Genomic DNA, 25,576 nt, shown 5'->3' with positions numbered 1-25,576 from the left:
CTTTCTCTAACTTCTCTCCATTATATCTTAAAGTTCCCAAAAAAAAAAAATTGACTTGTAAACTCGTATCACTTTTATTAAGATTGAAAATAATCCAATGATACAATAGTAACCAAGCAAGATGAAATTCTCCGTTCAACCAACATAAATGTGTAGGAGGGAGCAGTCTATGCTACCTCATACGAGCAGTGCTTGAATGAGGATCCAACGGCCGAATTTGTTTTGCATTTGAGATGTTTATTTTCTTCAATAATATCAATTCACAAGTTTCTCTCGATTCTTCTTCAATGATGAAAGATCTTCTTCTAATATGGTATCAGAGAGCTAGATCTTCTAGCGCAGCTCTGATTCTTTGATTGATTTTGTGGTTTCACTCTTTTCACGTTGATCTGTTCATACTTTCTTCTTCACCGATGGTGCGCGGCGGAGGAGGTGCTATTGCAAATAACAACAATAATCCAGTTCAGATGAATCAGATAAATCGTACATCTACAGAGGATTCAAGTAGTCCATTTTTTTTGCAAAATGGAGATCATCCAGGTTTGATTCTTGTTCCTAATCGGTTAACAACATCGAATTACAACACGTGGAGTCGAGCTATGGTTATGGCCTTGACCGCTAAGAACAAGCTAGGTTTTGTTGATGGTACAATTCCTCATCCTTTGCCTGATGATTTGTTATACGGAGCTTGGACGAGATGCAATAGTATGGTCACCTCCTGGATTTTGAATTCTGTGGTACGAGATATTGCAGATAGTTTGATGTATAAGACCACTTGTCGAGAAGTTTGGGTAGACTTACGAGATAGATTCGTTCAAAGCAATGCACCACGGATTTATCAGTTTAAAAAGTTCCTAAGTGGTTTGCATCAAGGATCGATGGATATTAGTGCCTATTATACAAAATTGAAAACGCTTTGGGATGAATTGAAGGATTATCAACCAACTTCGACTTGTCAATGTGGTTCGATGAGAGAATGGATGACTTATCACAATCAAGACTGTGTAATGCAGTTTCTAATGGGATTGAATGATTCTTATGCTCAAGTGCGTGCACAAGTTCTGATGATTTATCCTCTTCTATCTATTTCTAAGGTTTTCTCACTGGTCATTCAAGAGGAACGTCAACGATCAATACATTCTGATGTTCTGAAATAGGTGTTGATACTAACATGGATGCATCTGTTGCTGTTGCTAATATAAGAAAGTTCCAGAATCCGAAGGGAAAGACTGGAGGACTTCTTTGTTCTCATTGTGGCTTTACAAATCATACAGTTGATAGATGTTATAAGTTGCATGGGTTTCCCCCTGGGCACTCTAAATATAACCAAAAACAAGTTCCTGGCAGAATTCAATCTGGTCAGATTTCTGTTCCAACTGAGAAACATTTTCAAGGAAAAGTACAAGCTTGTCAAACATATGATGCATCTGAGAAATTTATATGCTCGTCGGTTGATCGTCTAACTCCTGATCAATGTCAGCAACTTATTGAAGTTCTTTGTTCTAAGTTTCCTGTCAAAAATAACTTCTCCTTGGACCAAAAGCAGCAAGAGCCAATGGTGTCCTGTTTCAATGGTATCTATTCTTTGTCCCATACTTTTCCTACCATTAAACACTCAGATTGGGTAATAGATACTGGAGCAACTCATCACATATGTTGCTCTATGTCTTTATTCACTACATCCAGACTTTTTAATTCTAAAGTGGTACTTCCAAATAATTCTTCCATTCCTGTTACATAAGTTGGTACCATCCATTTATCAAATGATCTCATTCTTCATGATGTATTGTTTGTACCACAATTTTTTTTTAATCTGCTTTCCATCAGTGCACTTACCAAATATTTTCCTTGCTCAGTTTCCTTTATTTCTAATCTTTGTAAAATCCAGGATACCAACAAGATCAAGGTGATTGGGATGGGTAAGAGAATTGGAAACCTATACATCTTCAACAAATCAGACAGTTCTTCCACAATCCTCTGTAATACAGCTAGCCTAGCAAACAATTTATGGCATTTTCATATGGGACATCCATCTTCTGTTAAGCTTTCTGTTACTGATGATCATTTTCATTTTACTCCTGTAAACGATGATGATTTCCATTGTTCTATTTGCCATTTATCGAAACAAAAACGTTTGCCTTTTACTGTGCACCATAATGTTTGTGATACTTCTTTCCAACTTATACACATGGATATTTGGGGACCTTTTAATCCTATGACAGTTGAAGGATATAAATATTTTCTTACCATAGTTGATGATCATTCCCGATTCACCTGGATTTATCTAATGAAAGCGAAATCTGATGTACAAAATATCTTTCCTTTTTTTTACCAAATGATTCATACTCAGTTTGGAGTACAAGTTAAGGGTGTGAGGAGTGATAATGCTCCAGAACTGAACTTCACTTCTTTCTTTCAACAAAAGGGCATTATTCATTTCTATTCTTGTGTTGAGAGACCTCAACAAAATTCTGTTGTTGAGCGCAAACATCAACACATATTGAATGTTGCTAGAGCACTCTTATTTCAATCAAATTTACCTCTTGTTTACTGGGGTGATTGTGTTCTCACAGATGTTTACCTTATCAATCGCACACCTTCATTTATGCTTAAACACCAAACACCTTTTGAGCGGCTATATCAGAAAACTCCGTCCTATTCTCACTTGAAAGTTTTTGGATGCTTGTGTTATGCATCTATTCTCTCTTCATCTCGTGATAAAATTTCTCCTCGAGCTATAAAATGTGTTTTCATAGGTTACCCTCTGGTTATAAAGGATTTAAGTTGTTAAATTTGGACACTAATGAATGTTTTATCTCCAGGGATGTCATTTTTCATGAAGATAATTTTCCTTTTAAAACTGCTCCTTTTGTTTCATCTTCTTCTGATTTTTTTTGTGAGCAAATTTTACCTCTTCATTCTTCTTCCCTCGATACTGTCAATCAATGTCCTCTTCCTCGGCGGAGCATTACTACTCCACATCATTTACGAGATTATCATTGCTATGCTATCACATTTCCACTTCCCCTTTCTACTGCTCATCCTTTGTCTTCCTTTCTTGCTTATCACAGACTTTCTCCTTCCCATCGTGCTTTTGTTCATAATGTTTCATCTATCATTGAACCAGAACATTATTCTCAAGCTTTTGTCATTCCAGAGTGGATGGATGCTATGGAAGAGGAACTTAAGGCTCTCGAACTTAATGGCACTTGGTCCATTGTTTCATTGCCCTTTGGCAAATCTGTTACTAGTTGTCGTTGGGTGTATAAGGTCAAATTTTCTACTGATGGTTCTTTGCAGCGTTATAAAGCCCGTTTGGTCACAAAAGGATACACTCAACAAGAAGGCATCGATTATCTTGAGACTTTTTCTACTGTAGCTAAACTCGTGACCGTTAAAGTCTTGCTTGCTATAGCTGCTGTTAAGGGCTGGTCCTTGTTCCAGCTTGATGTTAATAACACATTCCTTCATGGTGATTTATTGGAGGAAGTTTATATGTCTTTGCCTCAAGGGTATTCTCGGCAGGGGGAGGTTTTGCCATCCAATGCTGTTTGCAAACTTCACAAGTCCATCTATGGTCTAAAGCAAGCGTCACGACAATGGTTTGCTAAATTCTCTACTACATTATTGAGCATTGGTTTTTCTCAATCTCATGCGGATAACTCATTGTTTTTACGCACTCAAGGTTGTATTTTCATTGCTATCTTAGTGTATGTAGATGATATAGTGATTTTTACTAATAATGAAGCAGCTGCCAAGGAATTAAAGGAGTTTTTTAATAACAAGTTTCGTCTGAAGGATTTGGGTAATCTGAAGTATTTCTTGGGTATTGAAGTTGCCCGGTCTTCTAGTGGCATTTCTATATGTCAAAGAAATTATGCTCTCAAAGTTCTTACTGATGCTGGTATTCTAGGTTGTAAGCCTCGGTCTACTCCAATGGATGTTCATACTCAACTCACTCATGATGCCGGCGGGTTGCTCTCTGACCCTTTTCCTTATAGACGAATGATTGGCAAATTGTTGTATCTTACAATCACTCGCCCTGATTTGGCTTATGTAGTCAATACGTTGAGTCAGTTTGTTTCACAACCAAGGATTCCTCATATGGATGCGGCTTTAAATGTTTTGAGATATATCAAGGGAACAATTGGTCAAGGTTTATTCTACAAACACAAATCTGATCTTAAACTCCAGTTCTTCTCTGATGCCGATTGGGGGGCATGTTTGGATACTCGACGCTCTGTTACTGGTTTTTTCATGTTTCTTGGTGAGTCCATGATTTCTTGGCTATCCAAGAAGCAGCAAACTGTTTCTATGTCATCCGCCGAAGGTGAATACAGGTCCATGGCTGCTTCTACTTGTGAAATCATGTGGCTTCGTTTTCTTCTTAAAGATTTTGGAATACATCGTGCTGAACCGGCAATGCTCTTTTGTGATAGCCAAGCTGCTATACACATTGGTTCTAATCCTGTTTTTCATGAACGCACGAAACACATTGACATTGATTGTCATATTGTTCGTGAACAAGTGCAGTTGGGAGTTGTCAAGTTGATGCATGTTTCTTCAGAAAATCAACTAGTTGATTTGTTTACCAAGTCTTTACTCCCTACTCATTTCAAGATGCTTCTGGGCAAGATGGGAGTGCACAATATTCACTCACCTCTTGAGGGGGAGTATTAGATTCTACATGAAAGTTAGTTTGTTTAGTCAACTTAGTCCATTAGTCAGTCAAGTGAATCAGGTAGTGAGCTGGTTATTAGCTGGCATGCTTAGTCATCATTGGACTTTGATATAAATAGCTTGTTGACTTCTTTTACTCTGTATCATTGTATTTTCTTCAATAATATCAATTCACGAGTTTCTCTCGATTCTTCTTCAATGATGAAAGACCTTCTTCTAATAATGTTCGCGCGAACATCTAAAATGAAAAAAAATGGACCGTTGGACATAGACATTCCCGTGTAGGAGATGAAATAACAAATTATGCTGAAAAATGAGCAACATGAGTAGATGAGCGTCTAGCGTGCTTTAAACTAACTATTGTTGAAGTGTTCTTCTATCAGCTCGACTCGAAAGGAAGGAGATGAGATCAGATCAAAGAGTAGAGATCAGATGAACTTAATGAGCAGATGAGTTCATGTCCAGATCGAAGGTGATGTTCAGATGAGTTCTTTGGATCAGTTCAGGAAGATCGATTGCTCGAGTACTGGGACTTGGTTAGAAGTCAGATGAATTGTCCGTGAAGCTGTAAGCTTGAAGGCAGATCAAAGTACATGAACAAATCAAACTGATGATAGATGACTTATCGGGTTGGACCATGTTGACTTTAAGATTGGGCCTTTAGTAAGTTGTTGACCTAAATCCCAAGAAGGAAAGTCGGCGTATCTTCTCTATATAAGCAGATGGAAGCTGGTCGTAACCAACATAACAGAAAACCAAATTCTTCAACCTTCAGAAAATATTTTAAAGAGAAGAAAAGAGAGAATTCAGAGGAGAGAACTGGGGCCCAGATTGTGACAGGAAGAATTCAAGGATAAAAAACTTGAATTGAGTCTGTATCTAGTGTTAGAGTTTATTTGGTCTGGTTCTATAATAAGCTTTGGTTTGAGCTTGAATTTCTTTTGTTCGTGATTAATAAAAGTGGTGTGTTGCTCTCCCGAGGACGTAGGCAAATTTTTTGCCGAACCACGTAAATACTTGTGTTGTTTAAATCGCTTTCGCGTGCGTTGGTGTTTGATCTGAGTTGTGTGTTCTTATTCATCTGGGATTGTGTTATTGTTCTTGTTGCTGAGTTCGCGTGGTGAATTCTCAGAATATTGAATTTACTTTTATTGATTCCTAACAACTATCCTTGGCTCAATGATAATATTTTCAACTCTTGAGCACATGAACCGATATATCCATTATATTTAGATGGATCCACGATTGCTTGAACGACCATCCGTAAAAAAAAAACCCATAGAGAAATCCCTTCTCACTAACCAATCGTATCCCATCTTTTAGAGCCACAAGTTCCGCACGCACCACAGACAATGGTTGCACAATCCTTCTCCCAAATGCAAGTACTAGGTTTTCTTCAGGATTTCGAATCACTCTAGAAACACTATAGGCATTGAGTTGCTCACTAAAGGCGGCATCCACATCGAACCGAAAATGCCCAGTAGGTGATAAAACAATATATTTTTTTACAAAAAAATTATCAAACAAAAAAATATTAATATGTATGCACGCATCGCATGCCAAGGGACACTATTTTTTTATGATTAATGTATATTATATATATTTTAAATATTTTTTAAAAAGTACAATACAATCTTGATCCAAATTATAACCATATAAAGCAGCTACCCATATATAGACTGGACTTGAGCGTGAAATCGAGACGTACTTATCTCGAGCAGAAAAATTACATAGAAAACTTCTAAATCTGCCTAAATAAATTATAAATTAGGAAAACTACCCGCAGTCGACGGAAATTCAACCTGAGACCAAAGGGTCTCAGAGCCTCAACCTTAGCCATTGGGTTAAGGTCTCATTGACATATATTTTTTACTATTAATGTAGTCTATATATTTTTCAAAGTTCTAAAATTTTTTTAATTTATTTTAAAAATATGCATCGCAATCGAACTGTTGAAATGATATTAGAACTGAGAATGTAATTTTCGCAACCGTTACAACTTACAACTAACTATAAGCCTAGTGAGGGCCGGACCTTTTATGAGGCCAAAGAGGCCGCTGCCTCAGGGCCCGACCCAGCCAAGGGCCTTTTTTTAAAAAAAAAAATCTTGTATGTGTTTATGGTTAATGAAGCAAAAAATGACCAAACAAAAAATAATTCACATAGTATTTATGAAAAGCCCGATTCAATACCAATTCAATGAGTTTAAGTTGCTAAAATTCCATTTTAATTTTTGTGGAGTTAAAATTATGTAGCTAATTTCAAAATTATATAAAATTAATGTAAATTTTTATTGATTTAATGACTCTTTGAGATTTAAATAACGAGTTAGGAATTTCTTGAATATATAGTCATATATGGTTAATGAGAAACTTTTTTTGATTTTGAATTTTAGAATATCATTATGAATTACCGAGCTATATATTCGTTTTTTTATAACTAATAGGAATAACTAAAGAACATTTAAAATATATCCTAAATATATTTCTTGAGCTCAAAAGAGAAAAATGAAACAAATGGAGGATACATTAATTTAAATTCAAGATGTGATATTGACAAATATTTTAGTATAAATAAAAGAAGAATAATTAGAGGATAATTTGGTGATTAAAAAAGTAGTTAACTATTCACTGTCCTCAAGGCCCATCAAACACATGTAGGACTCTGAGCCTAGTAACACAATTTTAACAGTAAAAAGAGCTTATCTCAACCCATTAAAAAAGAGATGTCTTAAAAAATAAAGAAACAACTAAAATTTGAAAGAAAAAAAAAACGAGCAGAAAATTGATCAAAGAGCTGAAACATTCTCAAAATTTTGATAAATAAGTATATATGAGTGAAAATTATAGTCCAGATAAAATGAAAATTTTGCTCCGCCAGTACGTCTCAAGTCACTTTTGGAACCATTGGACCCTCTAAAATTAATTTTTTTAAAAAAATATTTAGTCACTACGCAATAAAAAAATATTTTAAAAAGTAATAAATTATCAAAATTATTTTCAAATTTATCTATAGTATATTATAAACTTGGGTATAATAATGAGATAAATCTCAATGGGTCATGGTGTAATTTTTCAAATGCCGACATATATTTAATTAAAAAATTTAAATTTTATTGTTTTACAAATTTAGTGTATTTTAATTTAATTTAATTTTCTAATTTTTTTTATTAAAAATAATAAAATCTATAAATTAGATGTTTTATTTTAAAATTTTAACTTCTAATGTTGTTTAACAAAAGTACCTGTAAAAAAAAACAATGACTACACTCGCACGTAATATGTATAACTTATCTCATCCAATCTCGCGTTCTTCTCGTCATATTATTTATTCATCTGTTAATTATTAACTTTACATTAATCAAATCATTAATAATTTATCTTAAGTCAATCAAATCATTGAATTTAAATTACTATATTACCACTTATAAATAATATTATTTACATTTTATTTATTGTTAAAATGATAAAATGGTAATTTATCATTTTTATATAAATAAAATTTAATCAATCAAATCAAATAAATTATAATCTATCAATCAAATCCAGTACTATATTAACTATAATTTTTTATTTATTTTTTATTGCATTATATTAATTATCTATGTATTATTTATCTCATCACTCAAACCAAATGATACCTAATACTATTAGAGAGATTTTCTAAAACGGCCTTCCTCAAACTATCATAATGGATTTTGGCCCTAAAGTAAGTTAATTTTTAAAAATAGCCCTAAGTTCCAAAAATGACCTTGAAAATAATTTTTTTTATTTAACCTTCTTTTAAACTTTTTCTACATAAGCACAAAAAAACATATTAAATTCCAAAGGTACAAGCTCATCATAAAAATTGAAATTTTATTTATATAATAAATTTAAAAATATAATAAAGAATTTTAGTTAAATAAAAGATAAGTTAGCATTTTTAAAAAAGAAATAATATATTACAAACAATTCTTATTTTGCAATATGAGATAGTTAATAGAGAGTTAAAACTTTCGTTTTTTTATTTTTTCATTTTTAAATATAAAATAAATGATAATAATATTTAATAAAAAAATTAAAAATAATGATGAACAATAACGAAAGCCGTCCCTTGTTGTTTGTATGAATTTATTATTTTTATATTAAACTGATCAAATATTACACTAATTCATACTAAATATTCATATTTATTAATGTAGTAATACTAATATAAATAAATATTTATCAAAATCAAATCGAATGGTAAACTCATGAAAAATATTATTTATGATTTTAATTATTATAGGAAATTTGCCATTTTTATGATTGTTAAAATAAATTTACAAATAGAGAAAAGTATTGTAGTAACCCAGATACCATTTTAAGATAATAATATGTTAAACATGATTAAGGGTTGGTATTTAACCGATTACGGAGTGTTATTGGACTTCAAAAGTAAAATTTGAGCTTTTTAATTTTGGGCCGGATAGTAAGTTCCGATCCCGGATAGTAAGCTCCGATCCTGGATAGTAAGCTCCGATCGGAACGGAAGCTCCGATCCTGGAACGGAAGTTCCGATCCCCAGCTGCCAGAAATGATCGATGACTCAGTCGCGAGTTTTGACAAGTGTCGATCATAGAGCAGATCGGAAGCTCCGATCGTAGATCGGAAGTTCCGATCCTGGCGTGGCAGACATGCACGCAATGAGCTGGATCGGAAGCTCCGATCCTGAAATCGGAAGTTCCGATCCTGGCCGAGAAATTTGGCTATAAATAGGGCCGTTCAGAGTTCATTTTCAATTACGAATTCCCGAGTTTCCTTCTTCAGTTATATAGTGTGAGATATACACTTGAGGGCCCTATCGGTTATAATCGAAGTTCTGGAATAACCAAGTTGTGGTTATAGTCATCCGGGACTAGCGTCTTCAAAGGGCTTACTTCGGACGAAGGTATGGTCCGGGAATCGATTTAAGTTTTGGGAGTACTTATTAGCTTAGTTAAGGCTTATAGAACTTGTGTAGTGATACGGTGAACTTTTGAATATAGGCTTGGAACCTAGGATCTACTTTACTTGAACTAGCCTAGAGGTACGTACACATTGACTGAGATTGCCAGCGAGTATACATGTTTATATGTTGCATTTATTTGGCATTATTATATGGCATGATGTATGATTTACCGTTTTCTATACTCATATGTCATGTGCATATACACGTTGAGCCTATTCCTTGTTATACCTGACTATAGAGCCGCTCAGCTCTATACTCGATAGTCTGTCACTGAGAGTACCGCGACGGCGGGGGAATTTATGTCTGTCTACTTTGGTATACTGAACGAGTGTGGTTGCACCCAGATGTTGATCCGTGCGGTGGCAGCACTCATATGGCGCCGGTTCTGAGCATGATTTTTTAGATGACCCTATACCAGTCATCATGTTGCATGCATTATATACATATGTTTACTCATGTCTATGTACTGGGCGTTAGCGCTCACGTCCTAGTTATTATCTTGGACACCCTATTCCATGGGGCAGGTCGCAGGATGGACGGACCTGCTAGTTCAAGGCAGGACTAGGGAGCAGGAGCCTTGAGGATTTTATTATACAGCAGGATTCGATATAGCTGTATAATATTTACTGTTTAAGATTTCGATTTGGTTGTATCATTACAGTATTAAGCCTGAATTATATTACTAAGCTGATATGTAAATTATGATTTTGTTTCCGCATGTCTTACTCTGTTAAGTTATTTTGCTGTATTAAGTTTAATGCATGCTATTAGTTGCCAGTTAGTAGGTGATACCATGCGGGGTCACTATATTTTTGGTATCAGAGCATGCTTAGATTTTTGGATTAGTACTTGGGATTTAGTTTAGTCTTGAGTAATTCTTGCGCATTTGGGATTTTAATGTGCAATTCTTTTCAGGATATGGCTGACGAGAGTCACGGTAGTGTTGGCCAGGGAGGTGGTCATCATCATCGTCGCCATCATCATCAGGATGATCAACATCGTCCTCATGAGGGTCGACGTCGCTATACTATTAATAAGTTCATGCAGGTAGGACCGAAACCCTTAGTAGGAGGCGAGAATCCTGAACAAGCTAGAAGCTGGATGTCTAAACTTGAGAGCACGTTCCGAGCTTTCGAGTGTACTGAGGAGCAGAAACTGAAAGTTCTAGAATTCGTTCTAGAGGATAGAACACGTTTTTGGTGGGATGCCAAGGTTGCTCAGGCACGTACTGAGAGAGGACAGGTGACTTGGAGGGATTTCTGTCGGGAGTTTTAGAAATTGTATTTTCCTCCGGCTGTTCGCCAAGCACGATCTATGGAGTTGCTTACTTTGAGGCAAGGATCAATGACTATTGATCAGTATCAGCAGCGATTTCTAAATCTGCTACCTTTCAGTCCTCATATTAATGAGAGTGATGCATCGAAGTATGATATCTTTCTAAAAGGTTTGAACCAAGATATCTACTCTCAGGTTGTCGTCTGTGATGACCCGGTATCTTTTGAGACTTTAGTGAACCGTTGCCGTCTTGTGGAGACCAGCAACAGGCGTGCACAATTGATGATGCCAGCACAGCCTAGTGGATTTGTTGAGCCTCGAGCTCAATCTGTTGTGCCATCTATACCTACGTCTTCTTCTACTCCTACTACTTCGTCTGGTTCTCGTGGTTCACGAGGTACTTTTCGCTTTGGGAAGAAGAAGAAGAAGGAGGAGTTTTGTAGCCACTGTGGTGGAAAGCATCCTGCAGCTTCATGTCGGAGAGCTACTGGGACGTGTTATATTTGTGGTCAGCAGGGACATCTGCGGAGAGATTGTCCTCAGCGTATAGGTTCTGCTAGTGGATCGGGATCCCAGGTTGGATCTCAGGCTTCTACTTTTCCACGTCAGCAGCCAGCACCACAGAGTTCTTCTGGTTATCGTCCCCAGACTCAAGGGCAGGTGTTTGCTCTGTCTCAGGAGAAGGCTACTGAGGGAAGCGATCGCATGTTGGCAGGTAACTTCTTGTTATGTGGTATTCCTGCACTTGTATTAATTGATACTGGAGCATCGCATTCCTTTCTTTCTAGTCGCTTCGTTAAGAGACATAGATTACCTTACGTATCATTAGATATGGATTTAGTTGTATCTACTCCGTTGGAGCAGGGTAGTAACTAAGCGTCTAGTGATGGGTTGCCTTCTGGAATTTGAGGGTAATGTGTTATCGGCTAATTTGATGATATTAGCGATGACGGATTTTGATTGTATCTTGGGAATAGATATACTGACTTTGTATCACGCTACTGTGGATTGTTATCAGCGTCTGGTACAGTTTCATCCCGTTGAGGGTGATAGCTGGTACTTTTATGGTGAGGGTGCGCGACCTCCGATGCCACTTGTTTCGGCTCTGAAGGCATGTCATGTCTTGGAGTCAGGTGGGGAGGGCTACCTCATCTATACAGTTGATATGTCCATGAGGAGTACGGGTATTGATCAGCTACCGGTTGTCAGCGAGTTTCCCGACGTATTCCCTGATGAGATTCCTGGTTTTCCTCCGGTTCGAGAGGTTGAATTTGGTATTGATCTAGTACCAGGAACTACGCCTATATCCCGAGCACCTTATCGTCTGGCACCGTCCGAGATGAGGGAATTGAAACAGCAGTTGCAAGATCTACTTGATAAGGGATATATTCGTCCGAGTGTTTCTCCGTGGGGAGCACCTGTTTTGTTTGTCAAGAAAAAGGATGGATCGATGCGATTATGTATTGATTACAGGCAGTTGAATCGTGTCACCATCAAGAATAAGTATCCTTTGCCGCGGATTGATGATCTGTTCGATCAACTACAGGGTACTTTTGTTTATTCGAAGATAGATCTGAGATCTGGATACCATCAGATGCGGGTACGAGACTCAGATATATCTACGACTGCTTTCAGGACCAGATACGGGCATTATGAGTGTCTGGTGATGCCATTCGGTTTGACGAATGCACCGACAGTCTTCATGAATCTGATGAATCAGATATTTCGAGAGTATCTGGATAGATTTGTCATCGTCTTCATTGATGATATTCTTGACTATTCTCATGACAAGGATGAGCATGTAAAACATCTAAGGATTGTTTTACAGACGTTACGAGAAAAGCAGCTGTATGCGAAATTGAGCAAGTGTGAATTCTGGCTTGATCGGGTAGTGTTTCTCGGTAATGTGATTTCTAATGAAGGAATATCTGTTGATCCTAGTAAGATAGAGGCAACACTGAACTGGTCTCGACCGACGACGGTTGCTGAGATTCGTAGTTTCTTGGGTCTAGCTGGATATTACCGTCGGTTCATCGAGAATTTTGCACAGTTGGCAAGGCCTTTGACTCAGCTTACACGGAAAGATGTTGCCTTCATTTGGTCCTCGGATTGTGAGGAGTCATTTCACGAGCTGCGTAGACGTCTTACTACTGCACCTGTGCTAGCTCTACCTTCTGGATCAGGAGGTAATGTTGTCTATACTGATGCCTCTGGTCAGGGGTTAGGATGTGTTTTGACACAGCATGGACATGTTATTGCCTATGCTTCTCGACAGTTGAAGTTGCATGAGAGTAATTATCCAGTGCATGATCTCGAGTTAGCCGCCATTGTATTTGCGCTCAAGATTTGGAGACATTATCTTTATGGCGAGAAATTTGAGATATTTACGGATCACAAGAGTTTGAAGTATTTATTCACTCAGGCAGAGTTGAATATGCGACAGAGACGCTGGATGGATCTCCTGAAGGATTATGATTGTGAAATGAAATATCATCCAGGTTCTGCTAATCTTACTGTTGATGCCTTGAGTCGGCAGGTGAGACTGTCTGCACTTCAGACTAATGAAATATCTCATATGATTCAAGAGTGCTGTTCATTGAGTTTTACGCTCAAGCACAAGAAAGGGAGGAATGGGATTCGTTTGTATACTATTCTATCTGAGCCAGCATTGTATTCTCGGATCAGAGATGCTCAGATATCTGATGTTAAGACTCAGCAATTGGCACGTCTAGCCAATGGAGTTAATACATCTGGATTCCATTTTCAGGCAGATGGTTTATTGTGTCTATCCAATAGAGTGGTTGTACCTAATGTTGCGGAGCTCAGGAATGATATTCTATCTCAAGCTTACAGGAGTCGATTATCAGTTCATCCTGGAAGTATGAAAATGTATAAGGACTTGCGAACTAGATTCTGGTGGAAGGGGATGAAGCGAAGTGTGTATCAATTTGTTTCGAGATGTTTGGTTTGTCAACAGGTCAAGGCTGAACATCGACGACCAGGTGGATTACTGCAGAATCTTGAGATTCCCGAATGGAAGTGGGAGCACATGACTATGGATTTTGTTACCCACTTGCCTATGACTTCACGTCAGTGTGATGCTATCTGGGTTGTCATTGACCGTTTGACAAAATCAGCACATTTCATTCCTTATAACCGGAAGTATTCTGATGATCGCATGGCACGCTTATATATCCAGGAGATTGTGCGATTACATGGGATTCCAGTGAGTATCGTCAGTGATAGAGATCCGCGATTTACTTCACGTTTTTGGGGTAGTTTTCAGCAGGCGTTGGGTACCACTCTGAGTTTGAGCACGACGTATCATCCGGAGACTGATGGGCAGTCAGAGCGCACTATTCGTACGCTGGAGGATATGCTACGTTCTTCTGTCATGGATTTTGGCTTATCTTGGCAGGATCAGTTACCTTTGATTGAATTTGCCTACAATAACAGTTATCATCGTAGTATTGATATGGCACCTTTCGAGGCATTGTATGGTCGACGGTGTCGTACTCCGTTATTTTGGGATGAAGTCGGGGAACGGCAAGTTGAGGGTCCTGAATTGGTGCAGCAGATTGTAGACAAGGTAGATTTGATCAAGCATAGGATCAAAGTTGCTCAAGATAGACAAGCCAGTTATGCGAATATTCGCCGTAGGCCACTTCAGTTTGAGCCTGGTGAATATGTTTTTCTGCGAGTATCACCTTTCAGGAAGGTGATGAGATTCAGTGTGAAAGGCAAGTTGTCTCCTCGTTACATTGGGCCTTTCCAGATACTGGAGAAGATCGGAGATGTTGCTTATCGTTTGGCTTTACCGCCATCTCTTTCCAGTATACACAACGTTTTTCATGTGTCGTTGCTTCGACAGTACATAGCTGATGAATCTCATGTGATTCAGTCTACTGATATTCAGCTAGAGCCAGATCTGTCTTTTGTTGAACGACCAATTTGTATCCTAGACAAGAAGGAGAAAGTTCTTCGGAACAAGACTATACCACTTATGATGGTACAGTGGCAGCGCCGAGGCGTTGAAGAAGCAACTTGGGAAACTGAGAGTCGTATGCGAGCAGAATATCCTGAGTTGTTTGCTTTGTATTTTTGATTACCATGTAAGATGTAATTACCGTTATTGTAATAACACAAGGTTTGATGTTTCATATTGTTATCTTGATTTGTCTTTAGATGTTATTTCGCGGACGAAATATCTAAAGGTGGGGAGAATGTAGTAACCCAGATACCATTTTAAGATAATAATATGTTAAACATGATTAAGGGTTGGTATTTAACCAATTTCGGAGTGTTATTGGACTTCAGAAGTAAAATTTGAGCTTTTTAATTTTGGGCCGGATAGTAAGTTCCGATCCCGGATAGTAAGCTCCGATCCCGGATAGTAAGCTCCGATCCTGGATAGTAAGCTCCGATCGGAACGGAAGCTCCGATCCTGGAACGGAAGTTCCGATCCCCAGCTGCCAGAAATGATCGATGACTCAGTCGCGAGTTTTGACAAGTGTCGATCATAGAGCAGATCGGAAGCTCCGATCGTAGATCGGAAGTTCCGATCCTGGCGTGGCAGACATGCACGCAATGAGCTGGATCGGAAGCTCCGATCCTGAAATCGGAAGTTCCGATCCTGGCCGAGAAATTTGGCTATAAATAGGGCCGTTCAGAGTTCATTTTCAATTACGAATTCCCGAGTTTCCTTCTTCAGTTATATAGTGTGAGATATACACTTGAGGGCCCTATCGGTTATAATCGAAGTTCTGGAATAACCAAGTTGTGGTTATAGTCATCCGGGACTAGCGTCTTCAAAGGGCTTACTTCGGACGAAGGTATGGTCCGGGAATCGATTTAAGTTTTGGGAGTACTTATTAGCTTAGTTAAGGCTTATAGAACTTGTGTAGTGATACGGTGAACTTTTGAATATAGGCTTGGAACCTAGGATCTACTTTACTTGAACTAGCCTAGAGGTACGTACACATTGACTGAGATTGCCAGCGAGTATACATGTTTATATGTTGCATTTATTTGGCATTATTATATGGCATGATGTATGATTTACCGTTTTCTATACTCATATGTCATGTGCATATACACGTTGAGCCTATTCCTTGTTATACCTGACTATAGAGCCGCTCAGCTCTATACTCGATAGTCTGTCACTGAGAGTACCGCGACGGCGGGGGCATTTATGTCTGTCTACTCTGGTATACTGAACGAGTGTGGTTGCACCCAGAGGTTGATCCGTGCGGTGGCAGCACTCATATGGCGCCGGTTCTGAGCATGATTTTTCAGATGACCCTGTACCAGTCATCATGTTGCATGCATTATATACATATGTTTACTCATGTCTATGTACTGGGCGTTAGCGCTCACGTCCTAGTTATTATCTTGGACACCCTATTCCATGGGGCAGGTCGCAGGATGGACGGACCTGCTAGTTCAAGGCAGGACTAGGGAGCAGGAGCCTTGAGGATTTTATTATACAGCAGGATTCGATATAGCTGTATAATATTTACTGTTTAAGATTTCGATTTAGTTGTATCATTACAGTATTAAGCCTGAATTATATTACTAAGCTGATATGTAAATTATGATTTTGTTTCCGCATGTCTTACTCTGTTAAGTTATTTTGCTGTATTAAGTTTAATGCATGCTATTAGTTGCCAGTTAGTAGGTGATACCATGCGGGGTCACTACAAGTATAGATTATGGGTATTTTAGGATTTTTAAGTAAATTAAGGCTATAATATAATTTTTTTAGTAAACAAAATTATTTTTAAAAATAGAAGTCGTAAATGGGACACTAAAACTAATTTCTCTATTATACATAAGATAAAAACGTGTTATCCCAAGTTAAATATGTTAATTTAAATTTAACTAATAAAAAAAGAAAAAACCATAATTATATATTTTGATGTTAAATACGTTAAAATAGAATAAAATTCCTATAAAAAAATAGAATAAAATTATTTCAATATTAAAATATTATTAACCAAGATGTTATTATTATTATTATTTTTCATTTTATTTGTTTTTTTAATCTCTGTTCAATCTCTCATTTTCTATATTATCAACTAAGATTGTGGATTAAGGTATTCAATATAAATAAACTATTAATAATATATACACACATATACATGCGGGTTTTGTCAATCCCAAGATCCGCCTCAGATCCACATACAATCAATCAAGTCTATCTTGCCCCGAATGACAAGAGTTTAATGCGACGTGGGTTTAAATCCGGTCAATTAACATCGAAAATGATTGGGTAGACGTGACAACTTTTTCTCGTTGGATCTTCTCTTCCACCATAGCGTAGATGCAACCAGTTATCTGCACAAAGGAAAGATCTCGTGAATGGGTACCGAAAGAGTTTTTTGGCGTGACAACTCCGACTTTCAAGTTAGAATGTTCTCACAAAAGGGAAAAACTCAAGAGCAGTGTGTAATGTATTGCAATGTGATTTTGTGTGAAGAATGAACAAAAACTGGGTATTTATAAATGAACCCTAAAAGAACCATAACCAACTAAGAAGATTCCCTTCTTGGTTGAATTCAAACGTTCTTTCTTATCAAAGATTCTTGTCTTATCTTGAAAGAAACGAAGATATCTAGATAAGTAAATAAGATCTTGGCATATATCTCACCACCGCCTTATTATATAGGTCTCGGCTCCACTGAGCCTGAGCCACTATCTTTACCCCCAACTGCCTTCCCTTGTCATCTTATTCTATTCCTGGTCATCTGCCCTGAGTACCCAGGTTCTCGTCCTCCATCCTCCTGGGCCATGCTTTTACTCGGCCTCACCCCAGGTCCTCGGGCTCTTGTCCCGAACTCATAACTAGGTCGGCCTTCGTCCTGCCCCTTATCTATCATCTCGGGTCTTCTGCCCCAGTTCACTTCCATCGGGTCAGACCCGTATACTTATCTATATAGCACAAGTCCCCCACCTAACTCAGGCTAGAGTTTCACTCGCTGACCCGACTTGATATAAATGATCTCTTATACAACACATCATCCATAAGCACAAAGCGCAGCGTCCATCTCTTCATATGTATTGCCTATAATCCGTTCTTGGGCAGATCTCCCGTCTTTATGAACCGGACTGGGCCGCTCATCCACTCGGGCCAATTTTGTTAGGGTTGCATGGCCTGGGTAATGGGTGATCTCAATTTGGTAAATGATTTCCCGATCCGAGAGGACAGTAAGAGAAGTGATCATTTTGGCAATGGTGTAGGCCTTGATGTTCTCTGTTCTTGGTATTTGGACAATGCTCCATTCGACAAAGTTCTCGAACAGCTCTTGTATTGTAGTGACCCTGCATGATATTACCTACTAACTGGCAACTAATAGCATGCATTAAACTTAATACAGCAAAATAACTTAACAGAGTAAAACGTGCGAAAACTTAAATTTACATATCATCTTAGTAACATAATCCAGGCTTAAATCTGTAGTGATACAACCAAATCGAAATACTTAAAAGTAAAAATTATACAGCTAAAATAAATCATGTTGTATAAATTCCCCTGAAAAGATCCGGCTCCCTAGTTCTGCCTCGAACTACCGGCTCCGTCCATCCTGCGACCTGCCCCATAGAATAGGGTGTCCAATATAACAACTAGGACGTAAGCGCTAACGCCCAGTACATAAACATGAGTAAACATATGTATATAATGCATGCAACATGATGACTGGTACAGGGTCATCTGAAAAGTCATGCTCAGAACCGGCGCCACATGAGTGCTGCCACCGCACGGATCAACTTCTGGGTGCAACCACACTCGTCTAGTACACCAGAGTAGACAGACATAAATGCCCCCGCCGTCGCGGTACTCTCAGTGACAGACTATCGAGTATAGAGCTGAGCGGCTCTATAGTCAGGTATAACAAGGTATAGACTCAACGTGTATATGCACATGACATATGAATATAGAAAACGGTAAATCATATCTCATGCCATATAATAATGCCAAATAAATGCAACATATAAACATGTATACTCGCTGGCAATCTCAGTCAATGTGAACGTACCTCTAGGCTAGTTCAAGTATAATAGGATCCTAGGTTCCAAGCCTATATTCAAAAGTTCACTGTATCACTACACAAGTTCTATAAGCCTTAACTAAGCTAATATGTACTCCCAAAATTTAAACAGATTCCCGGACCATACCTTCGTCCGTAGTTAGCCCTTTGGAGTCGCTAGTCCCAGATGACTATAACCACACCTTGGTTATTCCAGAACCTCTATTATAACCGATAGACCCTCAAGTATATATCTCACACTATATAACTGAAGAAAGAAACTCGGGAATTCATATTTAGAAATGAATCTGAGAAGCCCTATTTATAGGCCAAATTCCCGGCCAGGATCGGAACTTCCGATTTCAGGATCGGAGCTTCCGATCCAGCTCACTGCGTGCATGTGTGACACGTCAGGATCGGAACTTCCGATCGGGCGATCGGAGCTTCCGATCTGCTCTACGTTCAACACTTGTCAAAACTCGCGGCTAAGTAATCGAGCATTGCTGGCAGCTGAGATCGGAACGTCCGTTTCAGGATCGGAGCTTCCGATGAGGTTTCGAAGTGGCTGGGATCGGAGCTTCCGATCTGGGTTCGGAGCTTTCGATTCGGCCCAAAGTCAAAAGCCCATAATCTCTTCCGAAGTCCAATAACACTCCGAAATTGATTAATTACCAACTCTTAATCATGTTTAACATATTATTATCTTAAAATGGAATCTGGGTTACTACATTCTCCCCACCTTTAGATATTTCTTCCGCGAAATAACATCTAAAGACAAAATTAAGATAACAGTATGAAACATCAAACCATGTTTTATTACAACAACTGTAATTACATCTTACATGGTAAATCATAAGTACAAAGCAAACAACTCAGGATATTCCGCTTGCATACGACTTTTAGTTTCCCAAGTTGCTTCTTCAACGCCTCGGCGCTGCCACTGTACCATCACAAGTGGTATCGTCTTGTTCCGAAGAATTTTCTCCTTCCTGTCTAGGATACGGATTGGTCGTTCAACAAAAGACAGATCTGGCTCTAGCTGAATATCATTAGACTGAATCACATGAGATTCATCAGCTATATACTGTCGAAGTAATGACACATGAAAAACATTATGTATACTGGAAAGATTTGGCGGTAAATCCAAACGATATGCAACATCTCCGATCTTCTCCAGTATTTGGAAAGGCCCAATGAAACGAGGAGACAACTTGCCTTTCACGCCGAATCTCATCACCTTCCTGAAAGGTGATACTCGGAGAAACAAATATTCACCAGTCTCAAACTGAAGTGGCCTGCGGCGAATATTAGCATAACTGGCTTGTCTATCTTAAGCAACTTTAATCCTATGCTTGATCAAATCTACCTTGTCTACAATCTGCTGCACCAATTCAGGACCCTCAACTTGTTGTTCCCCGACTTCATCCCAGAATAACGGAGTACGACATCGTCGACCATACAATGCCTCGAAAGATGCCATATCAATACTACGATGATAACTGTTATTGTAGGCAAATTCGATCAAAGGTAACTGATCCTGCCAAGATAAGCCAAAATCCATGACAGATGAACGTAGAATATCCTCCAGCGTACGAATCGTCCATTCTGACTGCCCGTCAGTCTTTGGATGATATGCAGTGCTCAAACTCAGAGTGGTACCCAACGCCTCCTGAAAACTACCCCAAAAACGTGAGGTAAATCGCGGGTCTCTATCACTGACTATGCTCACTGGAATCCCATGTAATCGCACTATCTCATGGATGTATAAACGTGCCATGCGATCATAAGAATATTCCCGGTTATAAGGAATAAAGTGTGCTGATTTTGTCAAACGGTCAACAACGACCCAGATAGCATCACACTGACGTGAAGTCATAGGTAAGTGGGTGACAAAATCCATAGTTACGTGCTCCCACTTCCATTCGGGAATCTTAAGATTCTGCAGTAATCCACCTGGTCGTCGATGTTCAGCCTTGACCTGTTGACAAACCAAACATCTTGAAACAAATTGATACACACTTTGCTTCATCCCTTTTCACTAGAATCTAGTTCGCAAGTCCTTATACATTTTCATGCTTCCAGGATGAACAGATAATCGACTCCTATGAGCTTGAGAAAGAATATCATTCCTGAGCTCCGCAACATTAGGTACAACCACTCGATTAGATAAGCACAATAAACCATCTGCCTGAAAATGGAATCCAGATGTATTAACTCCATTGGCCAGATGTGCCAAACGCTGAGTCTTAACATCAGATATCTGAGCATCTCTGATCCGAGAATACAATGCTGGCTCAGATAAAATAGTATACAAAAGAATCTCATTCCTCCCTTTCTTGTGCTTGAGCGTAAAACTCAATGAACAGCACTCTTGAATCATATGAGATACTTCACTAGTCTGAAGTGCAGAAAGTCTCACTTGCCGACTTAAGGCATCAGCAGTAAGATTAACAGAACCTGGATGATATTTGATTTCACAATCATAATCCTTCAGAAGATCCATCCAGCGTCTCTGTCGCATATTCAACTCCGCCTGAGTGAATAAATATTTCAAACTCTTGTGATCCGTGAATATCTCAAATTTCTCGCCATAAAGGTAATGCCTCCAAATCTTGAACGCAAATATAATGGCGGCTAATTCGAGATCATGTACTGGATAATTACTCTCATGCGTCTTCAACTGTCGAGAAGCATAGGCAATAACATGTCCATGCTGTGTCAGAACACATCCTAACCCCTGACCAGAGGCATCAATATAGACAACATAACCTCCTGATCCAGAAGGTAGAGCTAGCACAGGTGCAGTAGTAAGACGTCTACGCAGCTCGTGAAATGACTCCTCACAATCCGAGGATCATATGAAGGAAACATCTTTCCGAGTAAGCTGAGTCAAAGGCCTGGCCAACTGTGAAAAATTCTCGATGAACCGACGGTAATATCCAGCTAGACCCAAGAAACTACGAATCTCAGCAACCGTCATCGGACGAGACCAGTTCAGCACTGCCTCTATCTTACTAGGATCAACAAATATCCCTTCATTAGAAATCACATGACCGAGAAACACTACCCGATAAAGCCAGAATTCACACTTGCTCAATTTCGCATACAGGTGCTTATCTCGTAACGTCTGTAAAATAATCCTTAGATGCTGTGCATGCTCATCCTTGTCATGAGAATAGACAATAATATCATCAATGAAGACGATGACAAATCTATCCAGATACTCTCGAAATATCTGATTCATCAGATTCATGAAGACTGCCGGTGCATTCGTCAAATCGAATGGCATCACCAGAAATTCATAATGCCCGTATCTGGTCCTGAAAGCAGTCGTAGATATATCTGAGTCTCGTACCCGCATCTGATGGTATCCAGATCTCAGATCTATCTTCGAGTAAACAGAAGTACCCTGTAATTGATCAAACAGATCATCAATCTGCGGCAAAGGATACTTATTCTTGATGGTGACATGATTCAACTGCCTGTAATCAATACATAATCGCATCGATCCATCTTTCTTCTTGACAAATAAAACAGGTGCTCCCCACGGAGAAACACTCGGACGAATATATCCCTTATCAAGCAAATCCTGTAATTGCTGTTTCAATTCCCTCATCTCTGAAGGTGCCAGACGATAAGATGCTCGGGATATAGGCGTAGTTCCTGGTACTAAATCAATACCAAATTCAACCTCTCGCACCGGAGGAAAACCAGGAATCTCATCAGGGAATATATCAGGAAACTCGCTGACAACCGGCAACTGATCAATACCCGTACTACTCGTGGACATATCAACTGCATAGATGAGGTAGCCCTCCCCACCTGACTCCAGGACATGACATGCCTTCAGAGCCGAAACAAGTGGCATCGGAGGTCGCGCACCCTCACCATAAAAATACCAGCTATCACCCTCATCCGGATGAAACTGTACCAGACGCTGATAACAATCCACAGTAGCGTGATACAAAGTCAGCATATCTATTCCCAAGATACAGTCAAAATCTGCCATCTCTAATATCATCAAATTAGCTGCTAACATATTACCCTCAAACTCCAGAAGGCAACCCATCACTAGACGCTTAGTTACTATCTTTTGCTTCAACGGAGTAGATACAACTAAATCCATATCTAATGATACATAAGATAATCTATGTCTCTTAACAAAGCGACTAGAAATAAAGGAATGCGATGCTCCAGTATCAATTAATACAAGTGCAGGAATATCACATAACATAAAGGTACCTGCCAACATGCGATCGCTTCCCTCTGTAGCCTGCTCCTGAGACAGAGCAAACACCTGTCCTTGAGTCTGGGGACGATAACCAGAAGAACTCTGTGGTGCTGGCTGCTGACGTGGAACAATAGAAGCCTGAGATCCAACCTGTGATCCCGATCCACTAGCAGAACCCATGCGCTGAGGACAATCTCTCCGCAGATGTCCCTGCTGACCGCAAATATAACAAGCACCAGTAGCTCTCCGACATGAAGCTGCAGGATGCTTCCCTCCACAATGACTACAAAACTCCTCCTTCTTATTCTTCCCAAAACGGAACATACCTCGTGAACCACGAGATCCAGATGAAGTAGTAGGAGTAGAAGAAGACGTAGGTCCAGATTTCACAACAGATTGAGCTCGAGGCTCAAAAGATCCACTAGGCTGTCCTGGCATCATCAATTGTGCCCGCCTGTTGCTAGTCTCCACAAGACGAAAATAGTTCACCAAAGTCTCAAAAGATACCGGGTCATCACAGACGACAACCTGAGAGTAGATATCTTGGTTCAAACCTTGTAGAAAGATATCATACTTTGATGCATCACTCTCATTAATATGAGGACTGAAAGGTAGCAGATCAAGAAATTATTTCTGATACTGATCAATAGTCATTGATCCTTGCCTCAGAGTAAGCAACTCCATAGATCGTGCTTGGCGAACAGCTGGAGGAAAATACAATTTCTGGAACTCCCGACAGAAATCCCCCCAAGTCACCTGTCCTCTCTCAGTACGTGCCTGAGCAACCTTGGCATCCCACCAAAAATGTGCTCGATCCTCTAGAACAAATTCTAGAACTTCCAATTTCTGATCCTCAGTGCAATCAAAAGCACGAAAAGTACTCTCGAGTTTAGACATCCAACTTTTAGTTTGTTCAGGATTCTCGCCTCCCACCAAGGGTTTCGGTCCTACTTGCATGAACTTATTGATAGAGTAGCGACGTCTACCCTCATGATGACGATGTTGATCATCATGATGGCGGTGACGATGATGATGATGACCACCTCCCTGGCCAACACTACCGTGACTCTCGTCAGCCATATCCTGAAAAAAATTGCACATTAAAATCCCAAATGCGCAAGAATTACTCAAGACTAAACTAAATCCCAAGTACTAATCCCAAAATCTAAGCATGCTCTGATACCAAAAATGTAGTGACCCTGCATGGTATCACCTACTAACTGGCAACTAATAGCATGCGTTAAACTTAATACAGCAAAATAACTTAACAGAGTAAAACGTGCGGAAACTTAAATTTACATATCAGCTTAGTAACATAATCCAGGCTTAAATCTGTAGTGATACAACCAAATCGAAATACTTAAAAGTAAACATTATACAGCTAAAACAAATCCTGCTGTATAAATTCCCCTGAAAAGATCCGGCTCCCTAGTCCTGCCTCGAACTACCGGCTCCGTCCATCCTGCGACCTGCCCCATAGAATAGGGTGTCCAATATAACAACTAGGACGTGAGCGCTAATGCCCAGTACATAGACATGAGTAAACATATGTATATAATGCATGCAACATGATGACTGGTACAGGGTCATCTGAAATGTCATGCTCAGAACCGGCGCCACATGAGTGCTGCCACCGCACGGATCAACCTCTGGGTGCAACCACACTCGTCTAGTACACCAGAGTAGACAGACATAAATGCCCCCGTCGTCGCAGTATTCTCAGTGACAGACTATCGAGTATAGAGCTGAGCGGCTCTATACTCAGGTATAACAAGGTATAGGCTCAACGTGTATATGCACATGACATATGAATATAGAAAACGGTAAATCATATCTCATGCCATATAATAATGTCAAATAAATGCAACATATAAACATGTATACTCGCTGGCAATCTCAGTCAATGTGTACGTACCTCTAGGCTAGTTCAAGTATAATAGGATCCTAGGTTCCAAGCCTATATTCAAAAGTTCATTGTATCACTACACAAGTTCTATAAGCCTTAACTAAGCTAATAAGTACTCCCAAAACTTAAACAGATTCCCGGACCATACCTTCGTCCGTAGATAGCCCTTTGGAATCGCTAGTCCCGGATGACTATAACCATACCTTGGTTATTCCAAAACCTTTATTATAACCGATAGGGCCCTCAAGTGTATATCTCACACTATATAACTGAGGAAAGAAACTCGGGAATTCGTATTTAGAAATGAATCTGAGAAGCCCTATTTATAGGCAAAATTCCCGGCCAGGATCGGAACTTCCAATTTCAAGATCGGAGCTTCCGATCCAGCTCACTGCGTGCATGTGTGACACGTCGGGATCGGAAATTTCGATCGGGCGATCGGAGCTTCCGATCTACTCTACGTTCAACACTTGTCAAAACTCGCGG

The 25,576-nt window shown here is 39.2% G+C and overlaps 1 protein-coding gene across 1 annotated transcript; it reads left to right on the top strand.

Moving 5' to 3' along the window:
• The first annotated feature begins 413 nt into the window (after nt 1-413).
• Nucleotides 414-1,157, top strand: LOC140878634 (uncharacterized). Its single transcript, XM_073282248.1, has one exon. It carries the CDS (start codon nt 414-416, stop codon nt 1,155-1,157), a length of 744 nt encoding a protein of 247 aa, XP_073138349.1.
• Nucleotides 1,158-25,576: the final 24,419 nt, after the last annotated feature.

The sequence above is a fragment of the Henckelia pumila genome, chromosome 2 (assembly GCF_033568475.1).
Source record: "Henckelia pumila isolate YLH828 chromosome 2, ASM3356847v2, whole genome shotgun sequence".
In the NCBI taxonomy this organism is placed as follows: domain Eukaryota; kingdom Viridiplantae; phylum Streptophyta; class Magnoliopsida; order Lamiales; family Gesneriaceae; genus Henckelia; species Henckelia pumila.
This window is presented reverse-complemented; position numbering and strand designations above follow the sequence as displayed.